At 43.1% G+C, this 19,490-nt stretch overlaps 1 protein-coding gene across 3 annotated transcripts in view; it reads left to right on the forward strand.

Annotated features, from left to right (window-relative positions):
- The window catches only part of caprin1b (cell cycle associated protein 1b), a 154,434-nt gene that overhangs the window by 47,558 nt on the left and 87,386 nt on the right, over positions 1-19,490 (forward strand). For all 3 annotated transcript variants that reach the window (XM_038808235.1, XM_038808236.1, XM_038808234.1), the window contains exons 6-7: positions 6,807-6,941; positions 16,090-16,142. In XM_038808235.1, the coding sequence (XP_038664163.1) occupies positions 6,807-6,941; positions 16,090-16,142 (188 nt within the window). The remainder of the gene's footprint in view (positions 1-6,806; positions 6,942-16,089; positions 16,143-19,490) is intronic.

The following is a 19,490-nucleotide window of genomic DNA, read 5'->3' on the forward strand; positions in this document are numbered from 1 at the left end:
AGTGGGAAGCATTAACTGATCTATCAGGGTAGCATCAAGTAGGTGATACGTAGTAAGTTATTAGATGGGGTCAGTAAGGGGAAAGTTAAAAAGCTTAAATCAGGTTTAATGTGCATAAATGTGAATGCACGAGTGTGGTTAATTTGTGAACAATAAAAGGTTGGCAAATGGATCTGAGATATTGATACAACAGTAACCTAGCTCAAAGAACGGCAGGATTGGGTGTTAAATATTCCTGGGAGCAAGGTATTTAGACAAGAAAGAAAGAAAACTGCAGGTCAGTAAGCCTAACATCTGCCGTTGAAAATGTTAGAAGCTTTTTTTTTAGAATTTAGAATAACCAATTAATTTTTTTCCAATTAAGGGGCAATTTAGCATGGCCAATCCACCCACCCTGCACACCTTTTGGGTTGTGGGGGCAAAACCCATGCAATCACGGGGAGAATGTGCAAACTCCACCCAGAGCCGGGATCGAACCTGGGACCTCGGCGCCGTGAGGCAGCAGTGCTAACCCACTGCGCCACTGTGCTGCCCTTCAGAAGTTGTTATTAAACATGTTTTAGCAAATTCAAGGTAATCCGGCAAAGTCAAAATGGTTCTGTAAAAGGGAAATCCTGTTTAACCAATTTATTGAGAGTTTTTTGAAGGAATTTCATGTGGATAAAGAGGAACTGGTGGATGTACTATACCTAGATTTCCAGAAGGTATTTCATAAGGTGCCATTCAAATGTTATTGCAGAAACTAAAAGCTTGTGTTGTAGGAGTTAACATAATGGCATTTATAGAAGATTATTTCCTGTTGGCTGGCTAGTGTTGGCATAAAAGGGTATTTTTCTAGATGGCAGGCTGTGGGGAGTGATGTGCCACAGGAATCAGTGCTGGTGCCTCAACATTTTTATAGTTGATGCAAGTAACTATAGTATTGTTGCGGAATTTGCTGACAAGTAGGAAACTGAATCGTGAAGAGGATGTAAGGAGGCTACAAAAGGACACCGGTTAAGTGAGTGGGAAAAAATCTGGCAAATGGAGCATAATGTGGACAATTGTGAAGTTGTCCATTTTGGCAGGAAGAATAAACAAGATGTTTATTATCTAAATAGTGAAAGAATGCGGAGCACTGAGTGTAAATGGATCTGGGTGTTCTGGTGCATGAATTACAAAAGAGTGATACACAGGTACAGCAAGTAATTAGCAAAGCTAATAGAATGCTGTTTATTGTGAAGAGAATAGATTACAAAAATAGGGAGGATATGCTTCAGTTATACAGTGCATTGCTGAGACCACGTCTGGAGTATTGTGTACAGTAACGGTCTCCTTATTTAAGGAAATACATAAATGCATTAAGAGGCAGTTCAAAGTAGGTTTACCAGACTAATACCAGGAATGAATGGTTTGTCTTATAAAGCAAGGTTGGAGAGGTTAGGTTTGTATCCACTAGAGTTTAGAACAGTAAGAGGCAACGTGATCTACATCTCCTGAGGATATTGACAGGGTGGATTTGGAGAGGGCGTTTCCTTTTGTCGGAAAATTTAGAACTCGGGCCCAGTAAGAAGTCTTACAACACCACGTTAAAGTCCAACAGGTGATGCAGGAACTGTGCTCCGAAAGTTAGTGATTGGAAACGAACCTGTTGGACTTTAACCTGGTGTTGTGTGACTTCTTACTTTGCCCACCCCAGTCCAACGCCGGCATCTAAGAAGTCAATAAATGGTTGCCACCTCCGGGCGAACCCCTGTACAGATCCCCTCAAGGCAAACTTAATTTTTTCCATACCCAGGAAACTCGACATGTCCGCAAGCCACAACTCAGTCTTCGGGGGCTTTGAGTCCCTCCACGCCAATAGTATTCGTCGCCGGGCTATCAGGGAAGCAAAGGCCAAAACATTGGCCTCTTTCTCCCCCTGGACTTCCGGGTCTTCCGAGACCCCAAAAATTGCCACCCCTGGACCCATCACCACACTTGTTTTTAGCACCCGGGACATGACGCCTGCAAATCCCTCCCAGTACCCCCTAAGCTTAGGGCAAGCCAAAAACATGTGAACGTGGTTCGCTGGTCCTCCCGCGCACCTAGCGCATTTGTTCTCTATCCCAAAGAATTTGCTCATCCGAGCCACCGTCATGTGGGCCCAGTGAACGACCTTAAATTGAATCAGCCCGAGCCTGGCACATGTCGCGGTCGAATTTACCCTACCCAGGGCCTCTGCCCACAGCCCGTCCTCCATTTCCCCGCCTAGCTCCTCCTCCCATTTAAGTTTCAGTTCCTCCGTCTGGGACCCTTCCTCCCACATGAGCACCTTATAAATATCCGAGACTCTACCCTCCCCTTCTTCCCCCCCCCCCCCCCCCCCCCTAGAGACTATTCTGTCTTGGATCCCCATTGGCGGGAGGCGTGGGAAAGATGGGACCTGTCTACGAACAAAGTCCCGCAACTGTAGGTACCTAAAATCATTTCCCCTTACCAGCCCAAATTTCTCCTCCAAGCTCCTCAAACTCGCAAAGCTCCCTTCCAGTCTATGAATATTTTTAATGCAGAGCTAGACAGATTCTTGATTGACAAGGAGGTGAAAGGTTTTTGGGGGTCGGCAGGAATGGACGGTTGATATTACAATCTGATCAGCCATGATCTTATTGAATGGCGGAGCAGGTTCAAGTGGCCTTCTCATAATCCATATATTTATCAGAAGGGAAGGGCGGGGAGGTGGTAGTACAGATTAAAGATATTATAGTACTGGAGAGAGAGAGGATATTCCAAAAGGGTCAAGGACGGAATCTCTCTGGCTTGAGGTAAGGAATGGAAAAGGTGCAGTAGCATTCGTTGGTGTATCATAAAGACCGTCAACTAGTGGAAGGGATATAGAGAAACAAATTTGCAAAGAAATTAAAGGTGCATGAATTATAGTCATAACTGTGGGTTCAATTATCCAAATAGACTAGGAAAGGAATAATAATCAATAATAATAATCTTTCTTAGTGTCACAAGTAGGCTTACACTAATACTGCAATGAAGTTACTGTGAAAATCCCCTAGTCGCCAGAATATGGCACCTTTTTCGGGTACACAGAGGGAGAATTCAGAATGTCCAATTCACCTAACAAGCATGTCTTTTGGGACTTGTGGGAGGAAACCAGAACACCCAGAGGAAACCCACGCAGACACGGGGAGAACGTGCAAACAGTGACCCAAGGTGGAATTCGAACCTGGACGCTGAGCAGCAACAGTGCTAACCATTGTGCTACTGTGAGTACAAAAGGAAAATAAGAGTTTGAGCTCCTGGACTGTGTTCAAGATAGTTTTCTGCAGCAATATGTTCCCCGTCCAATGAGCGGGAAGGCACTGTTGGACCTTGTTCTGGGGAATGAGTTGGCCCAAGTGGATCAGATTACAGTGCCATTTAGGGGACAGTGACTATTCTATCATAATGTTTAGGTTGACCATGGAAAAAGACAAAGGAAGGCGGTTGCACAATGGTATTGTCACTAGACTAGTAATGCCGAGACTTTGGGCAAGATCTGGGGGCCACCATGACAGTTGGTGATATTTGAATTCAATAAAAATATAATGACCATTGTTGATTGTGGTAAGAACCCATCTTGTTCACTCGTTCCTGGTCTGGACTCCAGATCCACTGAAATGTGGTTGACCTTAAATGCCCTCTGAAATGGGGTCAGTTAAGGATGAGCAACAAATGATGGCCCAGCCAGGACACCCATATTTCATAATTTCATAAAACAAATACCAGAGCCAGGATAATTGACTGGGGAAAATTAACTGCGGTCAGATGAGAATACACCCGAGTGAGTTGTGAAAGACTGGCTAAGCAATGGGCTAACATCAAAGAAACAGTATTGCAGGCCATGTCAAGTTACATTTCCTTAAAGGGGAAAGTTAGGACAAATAGATCTGGGACATTCTTTATAACTGGAGATAGGTGAAGAAGTATGCCATATGACATGTCAGGTAGAAAATACAATGGAGAATCAGGCTGAATGTAGAAGGACCTGAGGGGAACTGAAAAGGCTAATTAGAAAAGAAAGGAGGGAGTATGCAAAGAGACTAACCGTTAACATTAAAGGGAATCCCAAGGTCTTCTGTAAGCATGTAAATAATAAAATGGTAGTAAAAGAAAGAGCAAGGCCGATTAGGGATAGAAAAGGGAGATTTGTATGTGGAGGCAGGAGAAGTAGCGGAGGTATGAAGTGCCTTGCATCTGTCTTTACATAATCTTTATTAGTGTCACAAGTAGGCTTATATTAACACTGCAGTGAAATTACTGTGAAAATTCATGTCGCCACATTCTGGCCCCTCTGGGTACAGTGAGGGAGAACTCGGAACGTCCAATTCACCTAACAAGAATGTCTTTCGGGACTTGGACGAAACCGGAGCACCCGGAGGAAACCCACACAGCCACTGGGAGAACGTGCACACTCTGCACAAACAGTGACCCAAGCCAGGAAACAAACCCGGCACCCTGGCGCTGTCCGCACAACAGACTTGGAACAAAATTCTAGCTCATGGAATAAAAGGGAAAGTAGACATTTGGATAAGAAATTGGCTCTGAGTGACTGGAAACAGTAGTGATAGTTTTTCAGATTCTGTCCATGGGGCCACTCGGTCCATCAAGTCTGCACCAACTCCCCGAAAGAGCACTCTAGCTAAGCCCACTGCCCTGCCCAAGCCCTGCAACCCTGTACCTCACCAACACCTCTTTTGGGCACTAAGGGGCAATTTAGCATGGCTAATCCTATTGGATGAGCTTTTGTAGTGGAGTTTCCCAGTGTTGGGACCCTTGTCTTCCTGATATATATAATGACCTAGACTGTGGTCTGCAGGGCATGATTTCAAAATTTGCAGGAACGAAGGGACCTGGATGTATATGTGCATAGGTCATTGAAGGTGGCAGGGTGTGTTGAGTGAGCAGTTAATAAAACATACAATATCCACGGTTGTATTAATAGGGGCATTGAGTACCTGAGTAAACAAGGTATGTTGAACATGTGTAGGACCTCATTTGGAGTACTGCAACCAGTTCTGGGTGTCATACTTGAAGGATGTGAAGGCATTGGAGGAAGTACAGAGGAGATTCACAAGAATGATTCCAGAGATAAATAGCTGCAGCTGAAAGGATAGATTGGAGAGGTTCAATTTTTTTTTATTTGGCGAAAAGAAGGCAGAGAGGAGACTTGATAAAGATATTCATGATTCCGAGAGGTATGGGCAGGGTAAATAGTAAGAAACTGTTTCCTCTGAAGGGAGCAACAGGAACTAGAAGGCAGAGATTCAAAATAATGGACAAAAGGAGCCGAAGTGATGTGAGGAAATAATTTTCACCCAGAGGGCGAGTGGAGTCTGGAACAAACTTCCTGCGAGGGTGAGGAAACGGATTTGATCAAGGTATTCAAAAGGGAAGTAGATTGCTATCCGAAGAGAGAGAATGAAAGGTTACAGGGATAAGGCAGGGGAATGGTATGGGGTAGAATGCTCTTGCAGCGAGTCAGTGCCTCCGAATGGCCTCCTGCATTGTAAAGGTTCTGTGACTATATGTTAACATTTTTTTTTAAAAGAAAAGGGTGGCACGGTGGCAGTGTTTAGCACTGCTGCCTCACTGCTCCAGGGACTGGGGTTCAGTTCTGGCCTCAGGTGATGGTCTGTGTGGAGTTTGCACTTTCTCCCCCTGTCTGCATGGGTTTCCTCTGGGTGCTCCGATTTCCTCCCACAGTCCAAAGATGTGCAGGTTAGGTGGATTGGTCATGTTAAATTGCCCCTTAGTGTCCAAAAGGTTGGGTAGGGTTGCTGGGTTATGGGGATATGGTGGATGTGTGGGCATAAGTAGGTGCTTTTTCCAAGGGCCGGTGCAGGCTCGATGGGCCCAATGGCCTCCTGGGCCATGCGACCCATCTATGATTCTAATAATGAATGAAGGGAGTCGTGAAAGTACAGAAAGTACAGAGCCTAAGTGTAATCCAGCACAGAATAATTTATGGAACCAGGATGGCCAAGAACATTGGTTTGATAGGAAGCAGATATAATTAGTTTTGAAGTGACCGAGCCAGTCAAATGGAATGGAAATAGCGAGGCATAAATCAATCATAGATTGTAGCAAAATGAGTGCACAGTGAGCAATTCTTGTAGAATGAAATTTGAGGGAATGCTGACTGGATGAAAATTGATTTTAAATCTAGTCAGTTTATTCATCTCTAAATATTTAAACAAAATAGCGTTCTAAGCCTTTGTGCAATAATTATTGTGGTAACCATTATTATGCTCGTCATTATAAATGTTTTCTGTGACTGAGGTAACTCGCCAGATTGTTACCTTCCTCGCCACCTGGAAGATAACATCATTTTTTGGGTGTGTACATTAAGATACCTCACCCAACCATGTGAAACTTGGTCATTGTTCATCTTTGGAGCATTTGTTTTGCTCAGTGCTAATTACATACTCTGAACTCGGTTCACTTTTCTAGTCAATTGTGTCTTGCCGTGTAGCTCGAGGATAAATCGTTCTGCAGTTTGGCTGATTTCACCCCTTCATGAGTTTGATTTTAAAAGGACAAGAGTTTGTTATTTGAACTGAGGTTAGTTATAAGGTTTTGCTGCAAATACAAATTTCTGCAGTATGAAATTGGATAAAGTTCACTTTGACTGAGAATTGCATATAAAATTCCAGATATGAGCAGGGTTGGATAATTTCTCATGGGTAGATGAACTGCCTTAGCCTAAGGTGTGCAAGATAAATAACATCAAGAATGAGCAGCATAAAGTATTTGTTTTAGAATAGTCAAATGCTGAAGTAATTTCTCATTTCCAGACAAGAGCCTGAAGGCAATCGTCAACAGACTCCTACAGAGTGGTTACTTTGACAGCATTCATAATCACCAGAATGGCGTGTGTGAAGAAGAAGAACCGTCCCCTGTACCTGTTGAAGAACAGCCTCCAGAACCAGGTATACGACTTGTGTGATCTTTTTCCGTTAAATAGGGTACTTGTATTTTAATGTCTGGATTTTAATGGTGTTATTTTGCTTTGTGCTTTGCAGAAGCTTTTTTCCACGCTGCCGACAAAATCTGTTCCATCCTAAGTCACAAACCTAGTGTCTAGGTTGGCTGACATTTTCTTTCACTTCCCCCACCCCTTTTCCCTACAAGCTTGTACATGCCTTAATCATTAACCTTTTACACTTAGATCAGATATTTCAGTATGCATTTATAGATTCAGAGATTATACATTCCAATTAATGTCATTTCTTAAATATTGTGCCGCTCGTTTGTTATCTGTCTCTTTTTGGAAATATGATGCTCTATAACAGTGAACTTCAAAATGCCACCCTGGGCAATGAGAGTCTCCCAAGACCTAATCGTTGAATCTCAACTGAGTCCTGTTTGTGCTAGTACTGCTTATTTGCTGTTTTTATCTTTGTTCTTGATCATCTGAAGGTGTGGAGAAGCTGCTCTTGGCAGGTTTGCCTCATTTGTGGAAAATCTTAGGTTCAGAACACCTAAATCTATTTTGTATCAACAGTTTGGGGGAAACATAAATTTAAGGCTGAGGAAACAAGGTTCAGACAGGGCGCAGGAGGGATACAAGACAGCCAGGAGGGAACTGAAGAAAGGGATTAGGAGAGCTAAGAGAGGGCATGAAAAATCTTTGGCGGGTAGGATCAAGGAAAACCCCAAGGCCTTTTACACATATGTGAGAAATATGAGAATGACTAGAGCGAGGGTAGGTCCGATCAAGGACAGTAGCAGGAGATTGTGTATTGAGTCTGAAGAGATAGGCGAGGTCTTGAACAAGTATTTTTCTTCAGTATTTACAAACGAGAGGGGCCATATTGTTGGAGAGGACAGTGTGAAACAGACTGGTAAGCTCGAGGAGATACTTGTCAGGAAGGAAGATGTGTTGGGCATTTTGAAAAACTTGAGGATAGACAAGTCCCCCGGGCCTGACGGGATATATCCAAGGATTCTATGGGAAGCAAGAAATGAAATTGCAGAGCCGTTGGCAATGATCTTTTCGTCCTCGCTGTCAACAGGGGTGGTACCAGAGGATTGGAGAGTGGCGAATGTCGTGCCCCTGTTCAAAAAAGGGAATAGGGATAACCCTGGGAATTACAGGCCAGTTAGTCTTACTTCGGTGGTAGGCAAAGTAATGGAAAGGGTACTGAGGGATAGGATTTCTGAGCATCTGGAAAGACACTGCTTGATTAGGGATAGTCAGCACGGATTTGTGAGGGGTAGGTCTTGCCTTACAAGTCTTATTGACTTCTTTGAGGAGGTGACCAAGCATGTGGATGAAGGTAAAGCAGTGGATGTAGTGTACATGGATTTTAGTAAGGCATTTGATAAGGTTCCCCATGGTAGGCTTATGCAGAAAGTAAGGAGGCATGGGATAGTGGGAAATTTGGCCAGTTGGATAACGAGCTGGCTAACCGATAGAAGACAGAGCGTGGTGGTGGATGGCAAATATTCAGCCTGGAGCCCAGTTACCAGTGGCGTACCACAGGGATCAGTTCTGGGTCCTCTGCTGTTTGTGATTTTCATTAACTACTTGGATGAGGGAGTTGAAGGGTGGGTCAGTAAATTTGCAGATGATACGAAGATTGGTGGAGTTGTGGATAGTGAGGAGGGCTGTTGACGGCTTCAAAGCGACATAGATAGGATGCAGAGCTGGGCTGAGAAGTGGCAGATGGAGTTTAACCCTGACAAGTGTGAGGTTGTCCATTTTGGAAGGACAAATATGAATGCGGAATACAGGGTTAACGGTAGGGTTCTTGGCAATGTAGAGGAGCAGAGAAATCTTGGGGTCTATGTTCATAGATCTTTGAAAGTTGCCACTCGAAGTGGATAGAGCTGTGAAGAAGGCCTATGGTGTGCTAGCGTTCATTAGCAGAGGGATTGAATTTAAGAGCCGTGAGGTGATGATGCAGCTGTACAAAACCTTGGTCAGGTCACATTTGGAGTACTGTGTACAGTTCTGGTCACCTCATTTTAGGAAGGATGTGGAAGCTTTGGAAAAGGTGCAAAGGAGATTTACCAGGATGTTGCCTGGAATGGAGAGTAGGTCTTACGAGGAAAGGTTGAGGGTGCTAGGCCTTTTCTCATTAGAACGGAGAAGGATGAGGGGCGACTTGATAGAGGTTTATAAGATGATCAGGGGAATAGATAGAGTAGACAGTCATAGACTTTTTCCCCGGGTGGAACAAACCATTACAAGGGGACATAAATTTACGGTAAATGGTGGAAGATATAAGGGGGATGTCAGAGGTAGGTTCTTTACCCAGAGAGTAGTGGGGGCATGGAATACACTGCCTGTGGAAGTAGTTGAGTTGGAAACGTTAGGGACCTTCAAGCGGCTATTGGATAGGTACATGGATTAGGGTAGAATAATGGAGTGTAGATTAATTTCTTCTTAAGGGCAGCACGGTAGCATTGTGGATAGCACAATTGCTTCACAGCTCCAGGGTCCCAAGTTCGATTTCGACTTGGGTCACTGTCTGTGTGGAGTCTGAACATCCTCCCTGTGTGTGCGTGGGTTTCCTCCGGGTACTCCGGTTTCCTCCCACAGTCCAAAGATGTGCAGGTTGGGTGGATTGGCCATGATAAATTGCCCTTAGTGTCCAAAATTCTATGATTAACCTAGGACAAAAGTTTGGCACAACATCGTGGGCCGAAGGGCCTGTTCTGTGCTGTATTTTCTCTCTCTCTAATCTTGCAAGTCACCAATGTTCCATAGTGTGTACACACCTGACCCATGAAAACACCTGGACATCTTCCTATGTAGTGTTAGTTGCTTCGAACAGATAGTTGCATGCTCAGCTGGACTGCACTTTCCCTGAAAAACAGTATCAATGTAAGCAAGCATGATTGTTCCTGTCTTCCTTTGTTTTCATTATTTATGAACAAAAATGTGACTGCAAACTGTCCGTATAATTGTATTGGCGAGTGAGGGTGACTTATATTTAAATCAGAATCACAGAATGCTACAGCGCAGAAGAGTCTGCACCCGGCGCGTGAACGGCCCTGACCTGCCCACCTAATCCCATTTGCCAGCACTCTGCCCATAGCCTTGAATGTTGTGGTGTGCCAGGTACTTTTTAACAGATGTGAGACATCCTGCCTCTACCACCCTCCCAGGCAGTTCATTCCAGACTGTCGCCACACGCTGGGTAAAAATATTTTCCCTCAAATCATCCCTGAACCTCCCAGCCCTCACATTGAACTTGTATCCTCTCGTAACTGATCCGTCAACTATGGGGAACAGCTGTTCCCTATCCACCCTGTCCATGCCCCTTATAATCTTGTACACCTCAATCTGATCACCCCTCAGTCTTCTCTGCTCCAGAGAAAACAACCCAAGCCTATCGAACCCCTCGTTATAACTTAATGTTCCATCCCAACATTCTGGTGAATTTTCTCTGCACCCTCTCCCATGCAATTACATCTTCCTATAATGTCGCAACCAGAATTGCACAGTACTCCAGCTATGGCCACACCAAAGTTCTATACAGCTCCATCATGGCTTCCCTGGTTTTGTAATCTGTGCCCCGGTTGATAAAGGCGAGTGTCCCATATGCCTTTTTCACCACCAATCGTTTGTCCGCTGATCAGCCTGCCAGTACTTCCAAAACCTTGTCACTCCCTACATCAATTTGCTCAAGAACCTCACAATCTTTCTCCCAGAGTTCCGTAACTACCTCATCATTCTCTTGGATGAAGACAGATGTGAAATATTTATTCAACACCTTACCAATGTCCTCTGGCTCCACCCACAGATTTCCCCCATGGTCCTTAATGGGCCTACAGTTTCCCTGGTTATCATCTTCCCATTGATATGCTTCTAGAATATCTTGTGATTTTCCCTAGTTTTACCAACCAGAGTTTTCTCATATCCCCTCTTTGCTCTCCTAACTGATTTCTTAAGTTCCATCCTGCACTTTCTGTACTCCACTAATGCCTCTGCAGACTTATTCCCATTATACTTGCTCAAAGACACTCTTTTCTTTCTCATCGTATCCTGAACGTTTCCGGTTATCCATAGTTCTCTGGTTTTGTTACACCTTCCTATTATATTCCTAAATATCTGTATTAACTCTGATTTTAATGAAAGAGTGTGTAGCTTATGAGATGGTATATCTTGTGCATTAGTCCAGCCCCCCCCCCCCCGATTTGTCTGTGATACATATTGCAGTTCCCAACGCATGCCGCACATGCCCAGTTCCCAATGCGCGTGCACCTGCGCAGTATATTCCTAAGTCCGAAAAATTCTGAAATGCGATACACACTTCCCCCAAGCATTTCGGATAAGGGATTTTCAACCTGTACTCCATTTGCCAAATTTGTTCCCATTTACTTAGCCTATCCATATCTCTCTGCAAACTGTTTGTATCCCTCTTGCAATTTGCCATTCCACCTTATATTTGTGTCATCTGTAAATTTGGCTGCAGTGCATTCACTTATTCCTCCAAGTCATTGATATATATTGTAAATAATTGCGATCTCAGCACTAATCCTTTTGGAACACACTTCATACAGGTCACCACCCTGAAAAAGAACCTATTAATACCCACTTGCTGTTTCCTGCCCTTTAACCAATTTTCTATCCATGCTAGTACACTACCTCCAACACCATGGGTTCTTATTTTCTGACTTAGCCTTTTGTGAGGTAGCCTGTCGAGCGCCTTCTGGAAGTCCAAATGCAACCCATCAACTGGTTCCCTTCTATCCACTCTGGTTTAGATTTCCTTGAAAATCTCTAATACATTAGTCAGACATGATTTCCCTTTCATGAAACCATGCTGACTCTGCTTGATTAGATTCTGATTTTCCTAGTATGCTGCTTGACCATTAACTTCCTAACAAGTCGTTCTAACGTTTTTCCAACATCAGATGTTAGGGTAATTGGGCCTTTGGTTATCTGCTTTTTGCCTCGCTCCCTTTTTGAATTGAATTGGAGTGTTATATTGGCAGTATTTCAATCCTCCTATGCATCTCCAGAATCCCAAAGATTTTTGGAAGATTACAAGAAATGCAACCACCATCTTCTTTTCGGTTCTTAGGATGCAAGCCATCAGGGCCAGGGGACTTATTTGCCTTTGGCCCATTAGTTTGTTTCATACTAATACTCTGGTGATGGTATTTAATTGCTCCCCATGTTCTTTAATATTGAAGTATCTTCCACCATCAAGGCTGAAAACCATATCTGTTTTAACCCCTCTGCCAGTTCCTTGTTGCCCAGGGCTGCACGGTGGCACAGTGGTTAGCATTGCTGGCTCACAGCACTCTGGGACCCAGGTTCAATTCAAGCCTTCGGTGACTGTCCATGTGGAGTTTGTACGTTCTCTCCGTGATTTCCTCTTGGTGCTCTGGTTTCCTCGCAGTCCAAAAATGTGCAGATTAGGTGGATTGTCCATGCTAAATTGCCCCTTAGTGTTCAAAGATTAGGTGGGTTACGGGTTTGTGGGAGAGTGGGCCTAGGTAGGGTGCTCTTTTAGAGGGTTGGTGCGGACTCAATGGGCTGAATGGCTGCCACCTGTTGGAATTCTGATTCTATGATTCATTTTCTAAGGGGCTTGCCCCAGCCCGAATAACTTCTAATTCTAGAACTAGCTTCCTCTGTGAGGTTACATGGGAGATTGTTTCCCGCCAATCTAAGCTACGTTTATGTTCCAGCCTCCAACTTCTCATAAAATCGTTTTATTCAATCTTCCGTATGGACTCCCAACCACATTGTGTGGTGAACAATTGGGGCAGCATTTCCTTTGCTTCAGCTGCAGAACTAGCTGTCTCTATTTCCTGCTCTCTCTGATTCTAGCAGATTCCCGTGGGCCGGTGAGGTTCAGTGATACCTAAGGAAACCCTGTAACACTATATAAGACAGTGGTTTGCTATAGACTTTTCCTTTCTCAGTGACCCCTCCATGGCGATATCAATCACATGGGCCTCGCAGCCAGGTAAAAATGTTACTTGGGTTAGCTGCCTTCTAGACCCTAGTGACTCGAGGATAAACATGGCAAGGATCTCTTCAAGCTGGTGTACTTCCATATTCAACACTTTGTCTTTCCAGGCTATGCCGAGTATTTTCTGAGACAGCGGAGGTGGAAGCTGTTCAGCCACTTTCTTGCTTGCATATGTTTTTTGTAAAATTAATTTTTTCCAATTAAGGGGCAATTTAGAATGGCCAATCCACCTAGCTTGCACGTTTTTGGGTTGTGGGGGCGAAACCCATGCAAACACGGGGAGAATGTGCAAACTCCACTCGGACAGTGACCCAGAACCGGGATTAAACCTGGGACCTCGGCGCCATGAGGCCGCAGTGCTATCCCACTGCGCCACCGTGCTGCCCTCTTGCTTGCATATGTTCACCATGCCTCATTACTGTAAAGGAAGGTGCTGAGAACACAAGCTCAGTACACATAGAGCTTTGTATTTCGTTGGCTGGGTCATGGGAGTTGAGAATAGAAGACTGCTGCATCCCCAAAGACACATTCCATCGCTATCTTGTTATCGGCACAAGACCAATAGGTCATCCAGTGTGCTAAGCAAGGATATCTGCAAGCACAACTTCAAGTTGACCAGGTTCAGAGCTACTGTGCGGGAACTTATTGGTGACTGGAGTGTCTGGAGACCAGCTGTCAGGAGGGGAATGGAAAAAGCAGAGGGCAAAAAGAAGATGACCCTATGGTGGAAAAGATAGCCTGACACAAGGAAAAAACATCACTTGACTTGGGGACACTACTTTTTATCTGTGACAGCTGCGGAAGGGACTGTCGCTCACAAATTGACCCATGACACACAACAGCCAATGCTCAACACAGTCTTGATTTGCACCCCGGGAGCAGGCCATCGTCTCTTCAATGTATGTCAATTCTAAGTTCCTCTGGGTAGGCCCTAGTATCTTCAGCTGTTTCATCAATAACATTATCACCATCAAAAGGTCAGAAGTGGGGATGTTTGCAAAATGTTCAGTGTCACTCTCACCTGACACCCAGAGCCTGCCCACTATCTATAAGGCACAAATCAGGAATGTGTGGTTAGGGCTTTGAGGTATAAAGCACTTCTAATTTTGAAAAAAATTCTAACGGTCCTAATTTCTAACACTAGAGTCCTCAGTTGTGCTTGACCTACAATGTACAAATAACTAGTACCAAGTAGAATTTATTAAGCAAGATTTTACATATAATTAACCAGAAGTGGCAAAGACAACAAAAAATGTTTCTCATCTCTCAAGATCCCAGAAAATCTTGGTGTTGTCAGCGCAGACGATGCCTCTTTATTTTTGATATTGAACAGTTTCCAGAAGAGTCATATCCTAGAAGCATGGTATCACATGCAAACGAGGATTACGATTTCTCAACTTGTAAATCTCAGTCTCCCATTTCTCCTTCCTTTTTACCCCTGCTATTGGCCATAAGATACAAATCATCTTGTGTCACCCCCTGCTTTGAGTCATAATCTCCAAAAGTTTATATTCTATCACAAACTAAGGCAGCTACAGAAAAGCCATAAATAAAGTCACATTCTCTTGTCAACATCTCTTAACCGAATTCCATATTATAGCTATTAAAATCTGCAATTAAGATTACTTCCTCTCATAATATGAGAGAATAAAGGTTTCCTCCCTGGTACAGATCAGTTAAAACAATGCATGGTTTGTTTAAACATAGTGTCATAAGTTCATGATGTAGCCATTTCTTCAAAACAGAAAAACTCTTGAATTCAGACTTTGGAGTCAGAAATTCATTAAGCATAGCTTCTCACCAACTGTTTTCCTGTTCACTAACTGTTTTCCTGTTCCCCAATTACCTTGACTGTTAATTGCCTAACAGAAATTCTATCTGACCAGTTTAAAAGTGGCTAACTTCAAAGTTCATGGACATTAGTCCAACTTATACAAAACCCTTAGAAATATTTTACTATTATCAAACTCTTCCACCATTTGCCTGGAATAGTGCGTCTCCAACAACACTCAAAAAGCTCAACACCATCCAGCCGTCCAGGACAAAGCCACCTGCTTGATTGGCAAAGCATCCACCACGTTAAACATTCACTGCCTCCACCACTGCACACTTGCAGCAGTGCTTGCTATCTACAAGGCCCCTTCTAAAGACCTCCACCTCGAAAGAACACCACCACATTTGCAAGTTTCCCTCCAAAACGCGCACCATTCTGATTTGGAACAATGTTATCAGGCAAAATTTAGAGTAGGTGTATGACTCCTCCTTTGCCACTATTTTAGCTTGCAGTCCCAAATCACAAGAATTTTATGAGCTCCATATTGGTAACAAGTGCAATGCTAAGCTAATCTGACTCATCTTGTGCAGCTCTTCGATTTGGTTCAGGTGGTTGATTTTGGTGCTGAAAGTTGGCTTCCTCTTTCCAGTCATGTTTGCGACTGCAGTAAGCACTGCACCAAGTTGTTTTTGCCCAAAATACGAGTACTCCCTGGTGCATGCAGCACTTTATTGAAAATGGAAAATGCTTTTCAAAATTAAATGTTGATGGTTTAAGTGGTGTAGTGGGGACTTAACACAGCTTTGGTTAGAGTTATGTCATTGTAAAGTGATTTTCAGATAAATGTTTGTCATGAGTAACTTTGAACTGTGGCTCAGCTGGTAGCGTATTTGCCTCTGAGTCAGAAGGTTGGCAGTTCAAATCCCACCCCAGAGATTTGAGCATGTAATCCAAACTGATGTTGCAGGACACTAGAGAGGGAAGGTTTGGCGGTGGAACTTGTTTATCAGGTGAGACATTAAACTGAGGCCCTGTCTGCACTCTAAAGTGGATGTGCAATAGCACATGGCACTATTTGATGAAGAGTAGGGCCATTCCCCATAGTGTCCTGGTACATATGCATCCCTCAGCCAACATCACGGAAACATTATCTGGTCATTATATCATTTCTGTTTGCTGGACCTTGTGTGCAAATTGCAAGCTGCGTTTCCCACAGTACAACAGCAACTAGACGTTGGAAGTACTTCAAAAAATAGTGAAGTGCTTTAGAATGTCACAAGGTGTGGAAGGTGCTATATAAATGCAACATTTTTTTCTTTAAAAGTGCCTGGCTTTGATTTAAATATTTTAACCATACTTTTGCAGAACCTGAAGCAGTTGAGGAATATGTGGAACCAGCTGATGTAGAAGCAAGAGAGGTGAGTGACATTCAATTTCAAGTTACCAGATTTTACAACACTGAGGGATAAGCTAGCTGCTAAAAACATAACATAAGCAATAGGAGCAGGCGTAGTACATTTGACCTCCACCATGCAATAAAACTATGGCTGAGCTGACTGTGGCCTTATCTCCACTTTGCACCTTCCTCTTCCCCGCCATACTCCTGGACACCCTTGTGGTTGAACAATCTATCTAACCCAGCTTTGAATATATTAATTGACTCAGTCTTCACTGCTCTCTGTGGTATTGACTTCCAACAGTTAACAACCCACTGAGAATACATTTCACATATCAGCCTTGTATCAGAGACCCCTTTTGAAACTGTGCCCCTAACTTCTCGAATCACCCATCCTCAGCATTTTCCCTTTTAAGCCCTCTTGGAATGGAAGCAAACGGTAGTGGCGTAGCTCTGTAAATTAAGGATGACAGTACAAGTGAGAGGTGGGGTTAGTTCTAAAGATCAAAATATAGAATCCGTTTGGATCAAGGTAAGAAATAGCAACGGTAAGAAGTCACTTTTGAGAGTGGTGTATAGGTCCTCCAACCATAACTACACTATCAGATGGAGTATGCAGGAAAAAATAATTGGGGCTTGTAAGAAAGGTATTGTAATAATCATGAGCAATTTTAATCAACATACAAATTGGATTAACAAGATTAGCAAAGATAATCTGGAAGGTTTAGCTTGCAGTCCCAAATCTCATGGTGTTTTCAGGACATTTCATAGAGCAACACATTCTCGAGCCAACCAGAGAGCAGGCTCTGGTAGATCTGGAATGCGACAGGACTATCCCTGAGTGAGACGAACATAGTGAGTATTGGGAATTTGATTCAAAGTGGGAATTCAACTGGTAAATCTGAGTTTAAATTTGGATTAAGAGTCAGACCTTGCCCTAGAAGTAGTAGTAACTAACCTAAAAGTAAGTTGATTTGTTTTGTTGAACGGGTGCCTGTTTGGTCCACCTGATGAAGGAGCTGTGCTCTGAAAGCTAGTGATTCCAAATAAATCTGTTGGACTTCAACCTGGTGTTGTGAGACTTCTTACTGTCTGGTTCTGGCAGTTATCTGTCAGTCATCTGAAAGTCCTTCGTTAAATTGGCGTTAATTACTGTAGCAGGAGGCTAAGTCAGCTGGTGAGCCATCAGAGTCTGTCTGAGTTGTTTTTTAAAGACATGGTCAGTAAAGGAGGAGACTGAGACAGAGTGAGTACTTGCGAATTTCATTCACAGTGGGATTTTGATGCATAGGGGGCAAGAGGTGCTTTAGGTAATGTTTATTGGAAGAAGTAGAGCTTAATGAGTGGTATAATCGGTAACTGATGAGTAACTAGAGAGATCCGAGAGCTTGAAAAGCTAGCAGGAGCTCGGTCTATGAGCTGACCATGTTCTGTGAAACATTAAACGGCCGTTATTAGGAAACGGGTAAGGGATGCATTGGTGCACATCTTGTTAATTGATTTTAGGTGATTTATTGGTAATTTTATGGTCTTGTTATGCTAGCGGGGGTAGCATCGTGAGGGGTATAGTGTCTGTGCAGCTAAGAGCGTTAGAAGGACCTACTTGATGTCAGGGTTTGGGCCATCTGCTATGGGCCTTACAAAAACTTGCCGTGGGAGTGGGGAGGATCCAGCTGTATTGCTCTGTGTTGGTATTAACCACTTAGGTAGGACTTGGAAAGAGGTTTTACAAAATTCTTTATTAAGATTCGGGTGTCTCTGGAAAGGCCAGGATTTGTTGCCCATCCGTAATTGCCCTTTAACTGAGTGGCTTGCTATGCCATTTCGGAGAACAGTTAAGAGTCAACCATATTGCTGTTATTCTGGTGTCGCATGTAGACCAGATCAAGTAGCAAATCAAGGGGTTGAGTCAAGACTGGAGAGCAGAATTGTAATATGGGAAATGAAGGTCACAAATTGGCAGGGAGGAAAAACCTAAGAATACACTAACAGTCAAGACCAAATGTTATAGAGATAACAAAGATAGAGCCAAAGCTCCTGTATCTTAATGCGTGTATCATTCATAACAAAATAAACAAACAAAGCATATTGAAATAAATAAAATATAACCATTACAAAGATGTAGCTTCAGGATAAGATTTGAATGGGTCCTGAATGCTGGAGGGTCTATTGACATTAAAGAAAAATAGGACGCTAGGTAAAGATGGAGGGGATAGCACTGTTAATCCAGGATGGCAATGATGTAACTATTAGAGAGCACTTTGGTTAAGGAGATCAAAATGTGGAATTGTTTTGGCTGTTGATGGGGAATAGTAAGGGAAAGAAGTCACTAGTGAGAGCGGCATATAAACCCCTTAATATTAACCATAATATAAGACGAAGTACGTAAGAAGTAATATGGGGGTTTGTAATAAAGGCACAGCATAATCATGGGTGACTTGAATCTACATCTAAACGGGAAAAATCAGGTTGGCAGTAGTAACCTGGATGAGGAGATCAGAGAATGCTTCCGAGGTAGTATCAGAATGTTCTGCTCGGAGTAATTGAACAGAGAGCAGGTTATGTTAGACATGGGATTGTGTAACCTGACAGCTTTAATTAGCAATCTCAGAGTAGAGGCACCTCGGGTAGTAGCAACCACCATTTGATTGAATTTTACAAGTTTGAAAGGAAGAAAGTGGGTCTAATGCAAGTATTTTAAACAAATAAGGGCACATATGAGGGAATGAAAGCTGTGATGGCTGAAGTGAACTGAGATATGAAATTAGAGGATAGATTGATAGAGAAGTAGTGGCAGACATTTAAGGGAATATTTCAATGCTTAGAATAAGTATGTTCGTACTACAAAGAAAAGTTCTGTGAGGAGGACCCAGTATCCGTGGTTAAGTAAACAAGTTAAGGAAAGTATCAAACTTAAGGAAAAGCGAAGATGAGTAGCGGGTCAGATTGGTCAGAATATCAAGAATGACAGAAAATGACTAAAAGTTTAATCAGCAGAAACAAATTAGTGCACGAGAGGAAGCTAGCTCGAAAGGTTAAAACTGAGCAATGGTTTCTACAGGTATATAAATAGAAAAGAGTAAACCTCCGAGTGAGGATATAGATACTAAGGAAACAGTGGATAAAATGAACAAATATTTACCTTCTGTCTTCACTATAGAAGATACAGAAAAAATTTCAATAGCTGTAAATTAAGAGCTGTAAATGAGAGAGGAACATGGTGAAATTACAATCACTGGGGAAGTGGTACTTAAAACAATGATGAAGCTAGCTGACACATCTCCAGGTGCAGATGGACTTCATCCTCTGGTCTTAAAAGAGGTGGCTAATTAGGAGAGCAGTACTGTACACAATACCCTGGATGTGGTCT

This window comes from Scyliorhinus canicula, chromosome 9 (genome assembly GCF_902713615.1).
Source record: "Scyliorhinus canicula chromosome 9, sScyCan1.1, whole genome shotgun sequence".
NCBI classification, from domain to species: Eukaryota; Metazoa; Chordata; class Chondrichthyes; order Carcharhiniformes; family Scyliorhinidae; genus Scyliorhinus; species Scyliorhinus canicula.